The sequence below is a fragment of the Lissotriton vulgaris genome, chromosome 12, assembly GCF_964263255.1.
Source record: "Lissotriton vulgaris chromosome 12, aLisVul1.2, whole genome shotgun sequence".
In the NCBI taxonomy this organism is placed as follows: Eukaryota; Metazoa; Chordata; class Amphibia; order Caudata; family Salamandridae; genus Lissotriton; species Lissotriton vulgaris.
Window position 1 is genome coordinate 349,697,534 of NC_141700.1, and position 16,851 is coordinate 349,714,384.

The following is a 16,851-nucleotide window of genomic DNA, read 5'->3' on the forward strand; positions in this document are numbered from 1 at the left end:
TCTCTCCTTTTTCTCTATTTCTTTTGCTCTTTTTTCCCTTCTCTTTCTTTCCTCCTTTCTTTTTTACCGGTTTCTTTTTACTCCCAACATTATTCCCCTCCTTCTTTCTCCTTTGCTCTTTCTTCCTCTCTCATAGCTTGCTACTTCTTTTTCATTTTAGTCTTTACTTTTCTGTTTCTTTAAAAAAAATCTATGTTGCTTTTATTTCTTTCTCTATTTTTCTTCATCTCCTTCTTTCACTTTTTTCTTATTTTCTTTCATTCTTTGTTTCTTTTGTCTTCCTCTTTCTTACACTCCTTATTGCTCTCTTTCTCATTATATCTTTCTATTCCTTTCTTTCTTGTTTTTTCCTTCTTTCTTACTCCACTTATTTTTATTTTCATCTTTCTACTTTTTGATTATTCATTCAACTTGTCTCTGATTCTTTCTTTTTCCTCTTTCTTCTCGCATTGCTTAATTTCACTTTGTGGCTTTTCTTGTTACTTGTGCTTTCTTTATTAACCTCCTTCCTAGCTTCTTTCTTTTTCCTCTTTCCTTTCTTATTCCTTTCTTCAGATTTTGTTCCTTCCTTCTTTCTCTTTAGTCTTTTTTTTCTCTACTTTTCTTTTTTCTTTCCTCAGTTTCTTTCTTTTTTCCTTTATCCCCTGTTACTTTCTTTCCTGTTTTAGGGTGCTTAATTCATTGTTTGGGTTCTTCCTTGTTTCTGACTTTCATTTCTTTCCTTCCTTCATCACCTTTCTTTTGCCTATCTATAACTTCTTCTCTTTCTTTCTTCGACTCTGTCCTTCCTTTTTGTTGGCATCATATATTTTTACAGTCATTTCTTTACGCATATTAAAGCAGGTCAGACAGCAGACATTTTTCAGGCTCTAGCTCTTAAAATAAGCATTTATGGACCCCGACATTCTATATGGGATGGCCCTGCCATTCTATATAGAATGGCAAGGTACATAAATGCATATTTTGAAAGGAAATACTCTTTGGTGGAAGAAAACGTCTCTAAATGTGTTGTCTTCCACCAAAGAGTATACTCACTTTTGTACTCCTGAGGATTCGGATTTCGATATGTCCTGTCAGGATTTCTTTGCCCTAATGTGTGAGCTGACACCATCTTTCTGCAAACTCTTCCCAAGTTCCCTGAAATAAAAAAGATGATTGCACATCATGGCAAAGTGTAACTTCTTGAACTTTAGCAGAACTATTCTCAGTAGACTTCACAGATGTTGTCCAAGTGGTAGCAGGCAAAGAAGGAGGTCGAAGAGATGACATGGAGAATTTTGTTTTGCTTTTGAAATGAACGACAGACTTTCAGGCAGTGAAGGAAGTAATAATGGTGCCAAGAGAAAAACAGAAGGGGGGAGATGGAATGCTTTGGGTTTTAGTGGGGACAGGATGTAAATTACTCATGGTGTGAAAATCAATCAACAAGTGTTTTAATGTATTCTAAACTCTGCATTATGGTCTTTCTCATTCATAGTCCTAGGAAACACACTTCTTTCCTGGCATGCAATGGAAGGGCCCTAGCTTACTGAAGGTACATTCAGCGGTCAGCAATGGTTCTTCGCTCCCACACCAGGAGCCAGCCGCACAGCGTGCATCTTACAGCAGCGTACATACCCTGTCCTTGGCACTTTTCACTTTGATAATTTTGGCTGCCAAGGTGAGGCCTGATGACATCTCTGCACACCTGTGCACTTGGCCAAAGCGCCCCCTGCGGACAGATGAAACCAGAATCACAATTAGGACAGAGGGGAGGACAACAATTCATTTTGTAAATACATTATCTATGATTAAAAATAGCTCTGGGTACTGCGAGTGGAACCAGTCGGTCAGGCGCAGGGCTCTCCCCTTTCTGCAGCTTAGCAGGATTCCTTTTATCATCCCGGCCAGTTGTTTAATGCTTACATAACAGACTGTGCTGCATTTGTACGATTCCATTGGTCTCTGAGTGTATTATATTATGTTTTGAGGATATAATTGCACTCATTTACTCGTTAGTGACCCCTAGGCATGGTAAATAAGTGGAGATATTTCTGAACTGAAGTCAGAAAAGCATGTGCATCGTTATCCCTGGAGGTGCTTAATTTGTAAAAGAAAAAAAGAAGTGCCAGGGCCCTAGTCAGGAGTCCACTGCAGCTTGCACAACACATTACCACTGTCAATCACAATACTTACATAATTACTAACCATCTCACTGCTACTGTGACTATTCAGACTGTTCGAGTCTCCAAAAGCTATAAGAATGGCATGGGTGGCAGAAAATTGTTATTAATGTATATTGAATTAATATTCAACTGTTGTTCTGCTCATCTTTAAATTACACAAACAGTGCCGCAGAATTATATTTCATGGCTTGAATCCACAGTTTTCAAAATTAGCTCCCACTACATCAGCTACCAAGTATAGAGGAGAACCGACAGCCCCTTGGCACTAAGACTTGAGAAACAAGCATGCAGGAAGCAAGAGAAGATCTGGAGCAGACATTATTGGGACCCTGAAAAGCAAAGATATAAATCTGCACTTGCTAAATATAAAAAGATGGTCATAAATGAGAATGTCTCTACTATACCCAAAAAATTGAAAATGCTAGCAATTCCAGCAAATAATTGTTACAGGTCATAACGAAGCTAACTACAGTTACTAAAAACAATTCCAATTCCAATTCAAGACTTCTGTGATACTCTTGCCTGGACCTTCAGAAATAAGGTTGATCAAATCTTTGACCTTTTCAATAAATCTAACGACACCATGGAGATTGACGTTCAGGAAGCGACTGAATACTCCCGCTCACAGTTTTTACCCCAACTTCACCTAACCATATAGCCTCTCTCCTTCTTGCTGCTAAATCGGGCTCTCCAGATGACCCATGCCCCCAAAGATCCTAAACCTCGCAAGTCAGCCTACTGCATCTCACCTTTCATCTGTGTTTAATCAAATGTTTGAGCAAGGGATATTTCCAACTCTTTGGAAACAAGCCTGCATTCTCCCGCTCATCAAAAAACCTACTCTTGATGTTAACGATCCTGCCAACTTTCGTCCCATCGCGAGACTTCCCCTGCCAGCAAAAATTGTTGAGAAAATATTCAATGCAGAGATATTCAACTTTATTCTCAATAATCAGATTCTAGACCCTAGTAATTTTGGGTATAGGGCCAACCATAGAACGGAGATGGCACTGATAAAAACTACTGAGGAAATAAGAATGGCATTAGATAATGGAGGTTTAGCAGCTCTTATACTGCTGGACCTATCCGCAACGTTCAACACTGTGGACCATAGGCTACTGGTTCACCATCTGAACGCCATAGGAGTTAAAGGTAATGCCTTTACCCTATTAACATCTTTTCTGTCGGAGAGATACCAAAATCTGAACCTTGGCCAGTTTAAATCTTCACCCTTTATGTTACCATGCGGAGTTCAATAGGGCTCGTCATTAAGCTCAACGCTATTTAACATATATGTTGCAGAACTTGCCTCCTTAATCTAGAGTTTTAACCTAAAACCAGCATCCTATGCCGACGACACCCAATTGGTTGTATCTGCTGTGGTCAATAATGTCAACTAATCTGCAAGACTACATGACTATGTGATTGCCCTAAGTAGATGGATGGGCAGACATTGCCTAAAGTTGAACTCGAGCAAAACCGAGGTTATACTATTTGGCAATCTCTCTCCAGCATGGTCCCCTGCCTGGTTGCCCAATAGTCTAGGTTCATCCCCTCTTCCGGTGACTAAAGCTGAAAACGTAGGCTTTATTGTGGATGACAAGCACAGATATGAGGCTCAGGTTTCTAAGGTTGAGCCATCTTCTTTTTTCACCATCAAAACCTTAAGGAAAATGTTTCCTTTTATCCCCAAGAACGGATGTATGACGTTACTACGCGGTCTTTACACCGCACTACCATTACAACGCTGGTTTTACAACGCAAGTCGTTACCACGACTTGCGCTGTAGGGTGCTGGACTTAGGAATAGTAAGATTTAATATTCCAACAACAGCCAACGTACAGTAAGGAAAGTATTGAAATAGTAAATCTACTATTCCTTAGCCTAGAGCTCCCTCCAGCCCAAGTCGTGGTAACGACTTGCGTTGTTAAAGCAGCGTTGTAATGGTAGTGCGGTGTAAAGACCGCGTAGTAATGGATGTTCCCCCCAGGAACACCAGGAAAACTTTGGTCTCTGCACTAGTCCTGTCAAAACTAGACTATTGCAACAGCTTCTACATGAGCACAATGGTGTAATTAAAATTGAGGGGGACCCCTGCAAGGTACGTGAAGGGCCCCACTCCGGACTCTATCAAGAGCTCTCTGGCAGAATTGCTGTGCGAGGGGGCCCCCCTGGACCTTGGGGGTCCCCCGCACCACAGGGTCTGCGGGGTCTGTGTTACACACCTGCATAAGCTTCCAAGAAAAACTATTTCGGAAACTCCAGATTGTGCAAAATGCAGCTGCCAGACTGGTTCTTGACATTCTCAAATATCAGTCTGTAACTTCAGGAATCCGGGACCTACATTGGCTTCCTGCCAGCAAATTAAATTTAGGGTGGTCTGTAAGGCCCATAACGCCTTGTGTAGAGAAGGCCCAGAATTTTATGGAACATTTTTAATTAACATACCCCAAACAGACATCTTCGGTCTGCTAGTGCTAGACTGGTTACTACTACAATAATCAGAAAAGTGAATTGGGGAGGAAGGAGGTTTACTTACGGCATAGCCAGGTTGCGGAATTCTCTTCCACTATATCTTAGGGCCATACCCACACTTCCTGCCTTCAGAAAAGAACTTAAAACATGGCTATTCAACAACTATCTAGCTCTCGGCTCAGTATGCACATGTTCAGTTAAGCGCCAAGACACCTACTGGTAGTTGCGTGCTATATAAAATTATATAACATAACATGTGGCAATTGTCATAAGTGCCGGGGTTGGCAATTAAGTGCCAGTGCTCAGCTTAGGAAACCACTGGCTCAAATTAAGCACTGCATATCAGGCAGGGAAATTATGCTTTTTTTGCTTTTGCACATTGTTCATTATTTCTACTTGTCAGAATCATTGTAAGGATTTTTGGCGCCACAAGCAAAGACCTACTTTGTGGCCCGTGTTCTGAACATCTTTGTATTTTATTAACCATTTCTGCTAATTCGAGCCTACCAAAATACCAAACAATATTGAAGTATACCTTTAATTTTCAGAAACAGGGTCAAACAAAAACAGCCAAACTATGTCTTGGCTGGAGCCCCAAAATCCTTAAGATAACAAGAGGCAGAGAAAGTCTTAGGTAAAGGTAGAAAGACACAGGGAAGAGGTTGAGAATGAGAAACAAGATGATGTAGAGTCATCACTTTCCCAGGGGCCCTTTGGAAGATGGGGGCCCCGTCCAATCGCCCACTTTGCCCATGCCTTAAAACTTCACAGCGACCTGTCCTGACAAAGCCCATAAATACATACTGTGGCATGATTAGGGATTTTGAGTTGAAGGAGGCAGCAAACAGACTGTCTCTTCGAGGAAGGAACATCATGGAGTGGGTTTATTTCAAGGACAAGGAGCATGGTTGTCATTTAAAGTAGGGAGCCATTGGCCCATTTGGTTTTGTCTTTACATAACCGAAGGAACGCCTTTGTAAGACAATTTTCATGTATTGTACTCTGATATATTGAGTCATTGATTCAGCACATGAGCCGGTGGGCGTGGTTTAGGTGGAGAAGGGAAAGAAAAACAGATGCAGACCTATAAGGATAGCAACTTGGTACTTTTGTACTATTACAAGTTAGCATTACCTTATGGGTCCTCTTATCTCCCATTCCTTTCCAAATGAGGTGTGCCAGCACCCCAAAGGGCATTAATTCTGCTTCAGGCATTGCAACAAGTTAGCTTTATTTCCCTTGACATTTTCATCTTGCCTCCATCAATTAAAGGGGAGTCCTCCTACATGCATTCTGGTGGGACTCTTTCAAGATAGTCTATTTTTCTCAGTTTTCACCTATAGTAGTTCTAGAGGTTGGTCTTAAATGTTAAAGTTGTATTTTGCATGGCTCTGGGCCCATATGGGGAATGCTCCTCTCACACGCCTAAAAGGTATGGAACACGTGCAGTGGAGGTGGCGAGCTGAACATGGCTTGCCTGATGAGAAGCATCATGTGTTAGATTCCAGGTTAGAGAAATGGTTGGTGCTACTAGGAGGTGAACGAAGTCCACCAGCACTGCAGGGTGCAGTAGTGCTACAGAGTCTCATAAGATGGAGTACACCAATATTTCAAAGATGGGACCTCCAGCAGATACACAGACTCTTGATTTGGCAATTTGTAGAGTGCAAACAAGTGCCCAGAGGCTTCAAGTCACTAATGTGGTTAGTCTACTGGGGAAGGAGAAGCATTGCACGGTCATTTCTGTAAAGGAGGCATTACAAGGAAAAGAGCCAGGTCTTCAAGGCTCTTCCAATCAGGAGTAGGAAACATTTGTGGGAGTGCACCTAAGTGACATGGATGCTTGGCACCAATGCCAAGCACAGCTGGAGACACTATGGAAAGGAGGTTATGGATCACTACTGGGGGGGGTCAATATGGGGCTAAGCAGTTGTCGTGAATTAGCTATAATGCAGTATTTGTTTACTTTTGGATAATAATAGGATCTTCCAATAGAAATGTGTTGCTGAAGGGAAAGAAAAGAGCTGGTGTCCCCAGGATGCTTTGGATGCCAAGTGCCCTTGGTAGATGGCTCCAACGCAGACTATGAAGATAGGGGCCTTGGGTCAGATGTATAATATGGTCTTGCCATCACAAACTCTGACATTAACAAAATCGCAGGTTTTGTGACTGCAAAATGGCTTTTAAGCATGGATAAAACCTATTTTGTGAGTTGGAAAAGCCATTCTCACTCGCAAAATAGGTTTGGTGATTTATGACGAATTGCAATTAGAAAAGGATGTGAAAGGGGTTTCTCCTCCTAACAGTGATTTGGCATACCATGTAATAGGGTGGCATACCACAAACCATTGATCAGCTACCAATACCTCAAAATAGTTGATAACTGATTTGCTATTAATGTTAGGTGACCAGGGGAGAACTGCATACACCTGTCGATTTTTTCCCAAACTGGAACTTTTTGTTTTTTAAGCACCAACTGATCATTTAAGGAACACAGTCTGCTTTAAAAATAACAAATTTTTATTTGGGAATGTAAACATAGTGCTGGTGGTCAGCTGTTCTTTGAAGGCCAGCATCCCTGTGATTATAGCCAATCTCAGGAGGTCACAAATAGCGACCTGCCTAATTAATATACATTTAGTATGTCCTTCTAAGACCCTCTGCAACTGGAGATTTTGTGATGTGACTTATTTGTACATAAGTCCAATTACAAAATCAGAGACAGATGGCAAAACGTCAGCGCGTAATTTGTGGCAACTTTTTTCAACCTGCCTCTTAGTATATTTGACCCATATTATAAGATCCATGAAACGGCATTTCTGCAAGACCAAGAAGGATGTCTCCTAGTTCTTCACTTCTTTACCATAAGATTAGGGACCGAAATAATCAATCATAGGGAAATGTGCCAAGCTGTATCGATCCACTGATCTCGTTTCATACCACAGGGGCATCGTGGGAATTCTCTGTAGGAGGAGGCAGACTTCTGCGCCAGTGACACCACTTTTGTTCAGAATTTAAGATCATACATTGTACATTTCTGGAGTTACAGACATGAAGTTCGCCTGCCTGGAGTGATACAGGCATCTCTTCATTGAATATGAACAATCAACTTTTAATGAGAGAATAAACCCAAAAAGTAGTGCATAAGAGAACTGCATCACAGGTGTGTTTTACATAATCTTTCTGGGAGAGTATTCTGGAGAGACAGGCTTGCCATGAGAAAATCACCATTCACACCCAGGTAGACTTCCACTGCCCTCAAAGAAAACGGTGACCTTTGCAGTGAAGAGGAAAATGAAGAGGAGTTGTTCACCCCTTAGTTATGCTAATAGAAGCTATAGGGTGTTTAGAATCTGAATTACCTGTAAGAGAATCTTTCTGCTACAGGGAAAGGCAAGGTTGCTTGCCCATTACCATGTTAATTGGTGCATACCTAAATATTATATTTTTTTTAGCAATTAGTATTGTTTATGTGCTAGTATTCTGCAATTCACACGAGTACGAATGGCCCAACGTAATAATGAACACCTTAGCAATTACAAATATAATCAGAGGGAATAAAGCGTACACAGTAAACAGTGTTTATCACACATCCCTAACCAGTTACTCTTTTGGCTTATAATGCAGTTACATTTGTTGGTACGTCATGTTATACACCTGTAACCGTGCATACTTGTGGAGCAGATAGTCTTCAATTCAATGTCCCCAATCACAGTATACCTCCATGCAACTGGTTCCTCTCTCTCATGCAGCATGAGGGAGTTTGTAAATCTGAGTGTTTGCAACTGGTAAAACACTTTTTTAAAAGGTACTAAACCCATTTAATGATTCCAAATCATTATATGGGTTTACTTTCCCAAATCATTAAATGGGTTTAGGAAACCCATCAGAATCAGTATTTGAAAGGGGTGTATTGAAGACGTCCTTTCCAAATATTGATTGTTTATGGTCTGTATTAATGTTTTGCAACCGAAAACGGTTGCAAAATCTTAAAAGTTTTACCTCGTCCTCACAGAAGCAAGTAACCCATTCACAAATGGGAAGGACTCCCTAAGGGATCTCTTCCCCTCTTTTAAGAAAGCAAGCTATATTAAATAAAGAAAAGATTGCTTTATTTAAAAGCAGTCACAGACATGGTTGTCTACTGACCCCATCAGGAAACCATTCATGATTAAAGCCAAAAGTAATGGGTCGCAATTTACGAGGTACCTAATTAATATTAATAGGGTAGGCGGAATTGAGACTGACTACGATTCTGTACTTTGTGAATCGACCTATTAATAAGTCGGTCGGTTCACAAAATAAGAATACATTCGGTAGAAGTTGGTGCGCAGATTACACCCCTAACACCGAATGCATGCTTCGTACATAAGCTCCTTGGTGCTGACAGGAGGCATTAAGACACAGAACCCTTTTAAGGTCCCTCCAATGGGTAAGAGGAGCCAGAGAAGAGTGAAATGAGGAGAAAAGAACGCTACTGTAATTACGGCAGCAGAGTGCTTGTCTGTGGGGGTGCTGACGCACATCATTTAGTAACAAATGACAGAAGAACCATGGACCCAGGAGAAATGGGGATTGGCGGTGAGTAATGGAAGCAGTACATGTATACAGCCTTGGCACGCCCGAGACTGTGCCCAGTAGCATCAGGAACCCATTTGGTGAGAAGGCAATGGAGTCTTGAGTGACGAACTTAAGATGGCGCCTGACGGCGGCTGCAGTGCCTTCTGCACCTGATGACCCTGTAATGACAAGCCAGGCTATCAGTCGGTGATTGCAGCAAATGCTCCTGTCAGAAAAGGCTCATTTCGCCGATCCCGTCGACCAGCCTGTCATTATAAAGCTTTCCATTTTCACTCTGACACTCTGTAGAACAGCCACCTGTAGTGGGCCTCTGCCAAATTGCCCTATCAGGCAGGTGATAAATGGGCGTCTCGGAGAAAATAACAGGCACTGGCTTAGAGCAAACCGTAAAAAGTAAGATGCACAACGAGGCCCACAACCTCTTAATGTGGTAAAGTTAGAGTTAGTTAAGAATGAAAGCAGCAATAGTGCACTGCGTCACACCAAGGACTGTCCATACCGTCACTGCACCAGTATCCAGATTACAGGCTACTGACACTCTTCAAAATATCGCAAAATATGGAACAATACAAGTTTAAAAGTTAGCAATGAATTAAAAAATGTTTTAAGTGTTTTGATAAGTTTCGTTAATAATCCCGCCAGTTTTGATGCCTTCACAGAAGGATATTTTTGATTCACTCTATTGATATTGCAGTGTCTTTTTTTAGGTCTGCTCGATGACAGCTTTAACTGTCTCTGCTGGAGCAATATGCTACAATGCAAGGGGTTGCATTGTAAGCTTTGTTCTGTAATTGTTACTGACATTCATTCTTGATTTGCATACGTCATGCCATGAAGATCTGCATCTTCAATGCAGCAGTGGAGTTTGCAGGCCCCCTTCTTCTGAGCACCAATAGCTTCCCTTTTGAAGCTCTAAGGTCATATTAATTTACTCTACATTCAGGGCTTCAGTCCTTCCGATGTAAAGGGCCCCGTTATCTCTGTCTACTCACAGGCCCTCTTTTCTATGGCCATGGACCTCCTCACTTAACTGTTAGACAGAAGGGCTGGAGACTAGGAGCATTGAGAGAAAAGAAAGTCTATTAGCGCTGTTTTTTGGGTTGTGCAAATAACACATGAAATACAGGCAGCAGACTGCAGTCATTCATATAAAAATTACAAAACTACCAATATTCAGATTCACCTAAAGTTGGTTAGTTGGCGTGAGATCTGAGCTCAACAATATATTTCAAATGTGAATAATCTAACAATGGCTGACTTCCTTTACAGATGATTGGACCAATGGATACAGGCAGTTATGAGGAGCCGAAGTAGTACTCCAGTAGTACTACTAAGATACTCATAAATACCTTTGTGAATTGGGCCATATGTCGTATACTTGTAAAGCGCACAGCTGCCCCAGCAAAGGGGCGTCCCGGCGCTGTATACAGCTGGGGAACCCGTCCTGGCTTTCCCTGTGGGATGGTCCCTACTGGGAATCCCCAAGGTGGAGCCAGGCATCCCCGGCGTTGATGGGGCCGTTGTGGAGATTAGGCAAGCTAATGCCCAGAGTTGCCGAGTGGGACCCCAGGTTAGAGTAGGCACCGAGGCGAGAATTGTTGAGTCTGCTGACCCTGGTCCACGACCCTGCCGCATCGGGAATTGAACCCTGGTCCCGGGCCGACTTCTGCTCCCGGGTCTGCCGCCTCTAACCAGTGAGCCACACCACTCCGCAGTGTGTGAATCTTGCGCAGGGAATTACTTCATTTCAAGATAAACTCTTTAAATAGTAAGCGCAATTTGATATATTTTATTGCACTAAAATCAATGTACATGTAGATAGATAGATAGATAGATAGATAGATAGATAGATAGATAGATAGATAGATAGATAGATAGATAGATAGATAGATGGATAGATAGATAGAAGGGAGGAAAGAGAGATACCTTCCCATCTTCAATATAATGTTGTGTGTGCCCTACAGTCCCTTATGTCCCATATTCTCTTTAAAGGGCTTCGAGGGACCAGCTTTGCACGATGAAGAGGAGAGAAGTCATGATATATGAAACACACACACACCTAAAAGTCTTGCTTCCTGCTATCCTCAACACCCTCCATCCCTTAAAAAAGCATAACATGGTACCGGAAAGCCTGACACCTCCCCTGCTTTCTTCAGGATGTGCCTCCCATCTTGCCGTTAGGTTTCTTTAAAAATAATCACTGTACTCCAACTACCCTCTCCATATATGACATTATCTGGTATCCTATTACCCTTCCCAATCCCCCTCTGGGCTTGCCATCTCACTGTCCCAGACAATATGCTGCATACTCACGGTACTGGAGGATACCGAATAGCCACCGCATTCAGAAGCAGTTCTGTCAGAATGAAGCACTCCTGGCAAGCTCACTCCCATGGGTCTGTAAACACTCACCTGAGACTGGTGAAGCAGCAGAGGTGACATCAGAGAAATCACCATTCCACCACTCCACTCAGGTATGCTGGGATCCAAGGTGGGGCAGGGAAGAGTAGAGGCTTAACCATTCCTCGACCTTCTTTTATTAGGGACAGTGCTGCCATGGCACTGAATAGCCAATATGGTTGTTCATTGCTGTGACGTGCCAGCAGTAAATAACCAGGAACAGACTTTACTAGAGAGACATACACAATACACAATCTTATATATGCTATCAACAATATGATTGTTTTCCACTGAGTGCTTCCTTGTGACATCAAGTAGACAACAAGTGCAAAGCCTAAGCTGAAAAACTCCAAGTCATTACATTTTATATTGTGTTAAATTACTCATATTATCTTCGCCTGATCAGTTGATCCTATTCCAACACCTTCTTCACCTGATCCCCGTAAGTGCACTTTATAAACAATACAGACCTGGTGCCCTGTCTCCCGCCTGCCCCAAGTATTAAATGAAAATGTGCCTGCTGACCAACCACCCTCCTACATCAGCCAACTGAATAACAACACCCTTCTCCTAATTTTTAAAAACTGATATTGCTGTCGTCATTTCCTTCCCACCCTCAACACCTTTTTTCTCTCCCCACCCTCAATGTGTGAGGAGGGAGCCGGCGTCGGAGCATACTACAATTCCTCGTGAGTTGTAGGTCTTCAAAAAGCTGCAGCTGACTGGGGAGGAGGTAGTTGGTGACGCAAGACCCCTGGCTGAGTTTCTGTGTCTTCCTCAGGACGACATAGACCCATGAAAGGCACAGGAAAACTGCTTAAGTTGTAAAAAATTAAGCGCCAGGGCCCTCGTCAGGAGGCCACTGCAGCTTGCACCATGCATTGCCTCTGCCAGTGTTGCCGAGGACAGCACCAACACGATCCCTTACCATCACAGTCCTGCAAGTGTAACCGTTGAGAATATTCCAGGCCCCCCAAGCTATAAGAATGGCTTGGGTAACAGGTATTAGTCATTGTCAAAGTATGTTGAATTATTAATTACTGTTGTGCTCATTTCCAAATTAGACAAACAGCGCCACCATGTCGCAGACTGTCATAAGTGCTGGTGCTATCAAGTAAGTACTGAAAACCACAGGCTCAAATTAGGCACTGGAACACAAGTATGGTAGTGGCATGCTAGCCACCATGTCACATTGACGCCCCCCCCCCCCTCCGCCTCTGGGGTTATTTAACTAACACTTGGGGTAAGAGTGGTTTAATGTCTGCCAGAATACCAGCTTTAAGACTAGTTTTTATTACGTTGACGTCAGAGGAGTGAAAAATAAAACACATTTTTCAATGCTGTGGCATCAGAACAGAAAATAACCAGCATTGAATCTGGTGTTAGAGCTAATGTATTGCGGAAGGCACACACAACAAAGTCTTCATTTTCCATTTGAAAGCTGCACCTTGGCTGTATGCCCGGTCAGATTATGTCATGCCAGATGTCTTTTGATGGCTCAGTCTATCATTTTATCAAAATGTCGTATTTGTTATTTTCCACTAAGCTACACTATTTCTCTCTCCCTCACTCATCTTCACCCCTTCTGCTCTCCCTAGAACTGTAGTTAATGTTTCATTTGCTGTGCTATGTAAGCTTACTTTGTGTAAGAAGTGAATGTTACATGGACAGTGTTTAATTTGAGCCAGTGGTTTCTGGTGCTGGGCAATTAGGACAGTCTGCCACATGGTGGCGCTGCACATCTAATTTAGAGATGAGCAGAACAACTATGTTTATGAATACAATATACAGTAAAAACTACTAATACCTGCCTCCCCAGTCATCCCTTTAGCTTTGGGGACCTGGAATAATCTGAACTGTCACACTTACAGGTTAGAGAGATGTTGAGTAGTTGTTTTGGCAGTAATGACAGGGGTGATGGGTGGTGCAAGCTGCAGTGGCCTCCTGGTCAGAGCCCTGGCACTTATTAGTTTACAAACTAAGCACTGCATGAAAAGTGCTGTAACACCAGCTGGTGATATTGGAGCTGTAGAAAAAATGCAGATACATGTCTACAGTATCTAAAATACTGGTCATTTGTGCGTGGGTGAGTGCTCAGACTGCATCAGTGACCAGGGCAGGCTTTAGGACAGTGCTACTGGTGCGGCCGCACTGGACCCTGACCTGTGGAGCGGGGCTCTGTGACCTCAGGGGGGCACTGTGCTTAGCGATATCTTATGATAGGAGAGATGAAGGGCATTTTTGCAGGTGGTAGTAAGTGAATGGGACGTGGGGAGTCGAAAGTGATTGTCACACCGGGCACCACCCGTGGTAAAGCCCGCCCTGGCAGTGACCCTATGTACATCTTTCTTTACTTGACTGATGCTGTCTGATGTACCTATCCAAAAAATTGGCTCTTGTTGGCAGACAGGCTTACCCGCCCAGTAAGTGGTCCTGGCACACGGAGTAGCTTGTGCTTAGCGGGGCTTGTTTGACACTCACAATGCGATGGTCAAAAGGAGCAGCAGGTGATGGGCTGTCATCTGAAAAGATAGCAATAACAAAATCACATTCACAAAAATTATTTGAGCACTAACTACATTATTGAAACATCATGACATTTCATTAAAATAACTGTTTTGATATGTGTTCGAGGAATTCAACTGGCCTCAGGTGGAAAAGGTGTCCGATTTCATGCCCAGGCTTCAGGGCTGTAATTACAATTCTTGCATTATACACTGTGGTTGAACAAATCCATTAATTTCTGATCGATTCAACACCATTACTTGTACAATGGATGCTGTTTGAAGCAGACTTTTCTCACATACACCGTTCGAGGTCAAACTGGATCATGTTCCAGTAAATTTTTCTCTGAACTCTTAGTGTAAATGTTATCACAGCTTACATGCCAACAGGCCCTATACAGGCAGGAGTCTTACGATTTTTGAAGCCTAACATGGCTTTAATTTAGCAGTCTGAATTTACCTCTTCTTCAATAGAAGTCAATGGGAAGCGCATTCCTCCAATTTGTTTTTCTAAATCACCCACTTTCCTTTTCCAAAATGTTGGCATGTATTTCATAGCACATTTGGTCACAGTGGAGGCTTCCGAAGGATAAAAAATTAATTGAAACATTCGTCCCATGCATCATGCAGTGCCTTCTGCATCTCAAGCTGAGTAACAGGAGCTAGAGAAGGGAGTTCACTCAGCTTGGGAATGAAGAAGATGGAATGGGAAGAGCCCAGGGCCATGGGGCCAATCAAGCAGAAGCTGCTGTCCCTTGGAAGGCCTTTGGTTAGATCTGTGGACTCTGAGATGCACAGAGAATCTCGTGGTGAAGGTCTGGAACAATGTCCTTGGGCACTGCTGAGAAAACATTGTTAAGGAGCCTAGAAAAAATAGGGAGGATGCATTACCAGGCTGATAACCACACAACTATTTGGTACAGCCGCCATTTGCACAACTTCCTACCAGGAGTCGCCGAATATCTGGTTGGACTGGCCCATACCAAAGGCCTGGATCGCTGAGATTTGACTGAATTATGTGAGAAGAGATGGCATACATGGCAGCACAGATAAACTGGGGACCCACAAGTTGACAGGAGATCCTACATTTATATATTTTCATGCAAGCAGACTCAGTCCCTTCATGGTCCTAATTGTAATAGGAATTCCACAATACTGCACTGATTAAGGGTATGCATTTGTAGACCGAAGAAGCAGCAAACCTAAAGTGGGAATAGGTAGGGAAGGTGGTGCTGCACTGCAGGAAAGGGAAGACGGCAAACCCATTGAGAGGTTGGGCTGAGGAAGAAACGTGGCGCGCTTATCGGTCAGACACTGCCATGGGCTCTGCTTGGATAACTGCAGCAGGGCACAAGGTTTTCAGCAACTCAAAGATGCAGGTCAAACACACTGTAATGAGAATGGTGCAAGTGCCAATGACTTGAAATGTGAGTGCTGATCTGATTCAAGAGAAGACTGGGGGTGCATAATTGATGATCTAATAAACTGCAATATAACAATAGATCGAGTACCACAATGAACAGAGAACTGTGAAAGAGGGTACAACAATGGCAGGTGCATAATGTAAGATACACAGGCAGACAAGTCCTTGTGTAAACCTAAAAAGACTACTCAACCCTTAGAAACACATACTGTCCTTATCTGAAGATAAACCTGCAAGAGGAAGAATATCATTGACGTCGATCCCCCCAAAAGCCAGGGGTAGCAGAAGTGACAACACATGCCATTTGACCCTTCCAGACAGCACAGGAAGTTACACCACTTGACCTTTGACCCCTGATGGCACTGCAAGAAGTGATATTACATGACTGTAGACCCTGCGCTAGTACAGAAAGTGACATCATGACATCACTCCACCTTTGAACCACAGAGGATCACAGAGAATGACATCATGGAAGTAGATTAACCAGTAGTAACTTATTTTCACTGTAGCACTTAGAAAGAACTCTAAGCTAAATTCCATTAACCCAAACCTACTCAAATTGTTCCCATATAATGCCAGGATCAGTGCTATAAGAATCATTACTAAGATAAATATGACACATCAAAATTTATTTTATCAGAATCGGCTCTGTACCCAGTAAAGTCACGGCTGAGAGAGAGAGAGGCAGCGACTGCAGAAAGAGGCACAATCTGGCCCCCTGGCCACAAATGTCTCCTCCACTACGACGAGAGAGAAAGACAGTGATCACCCCTTCCCAAGAGACACTACAGCCTCTCCACCACCAGATTCCCTCTCCGTTCCCTGGTCAAATTCCCTCAATCAATACAGACCCACCTGCTGATATACATCACCTGCATTAAGCAGATTGTAAATAATCATAATAAACGGGGGCGAAGCTTGCCGCGCAGCATGATGGCCGCGTTTTAGGCGAGCTCCATGCTGATGCCCGTAAATATCCTTAACCACATCGCTGCTGAGGCTATTCCGCCACAGCGCTAATTGGGCGGGGTGGCCGCTCGGCGGCCGCATGCTGATGCCGGAACCGCTCCGTCATCAGCCGCGGTTGGGCTGTGCTCATGACGGAGCGGTTCCGTCATGGCCCCGCCCGCTCAATAGAACGCGCCGCGCAGGCGCGGCGGCAGGGCCATGACGGAACGGATCCGTCATCAGCACAGCGCCACCGCAGCGGATGACGGAGCGGATCCGTCATCAGCATAGAAAGGGTTAAAGAATCCCAATACATAAAACTTACTTGCCCTTAAAACGGTGCGCAGGGACGCCG

General features: G+C 43.2%; 1 protein-coding gene across 4 annotated transcripts in view; it reads right to left on the reverse strand.

Annotated features, from left to right (window-relative positions):
* The window catches only part of MYLK3 (myosin light chain kinase 3), a 709,471-nt gene that overhangs the window by 351,746 nt on the left and 340,874 nt on the right, over nucleotides 1-16,851 (reverse strand). For all 4 annotated transcript variants that reach the window (XM_086945117.1, XM_086945116.1, XM_086945114.1 and 1 more), the window contains exons 5-6: nucleotides 14,038-14,143; nucleotides 1,618-1,711 (exon numbers count right to left, since the gene is read on the reverse strand). In XM_086945117.1, the coding sequence (XP_086801243.1) occupies nucleotides 1,618-1,711; nucleotides 14,038-14,143 (200 nt within the window). The remainder of the gene's footprint in view (nucleotides 1-1,617; nucleotides 1,712-14,037; nucleotides 14,144-16,851) is intronic.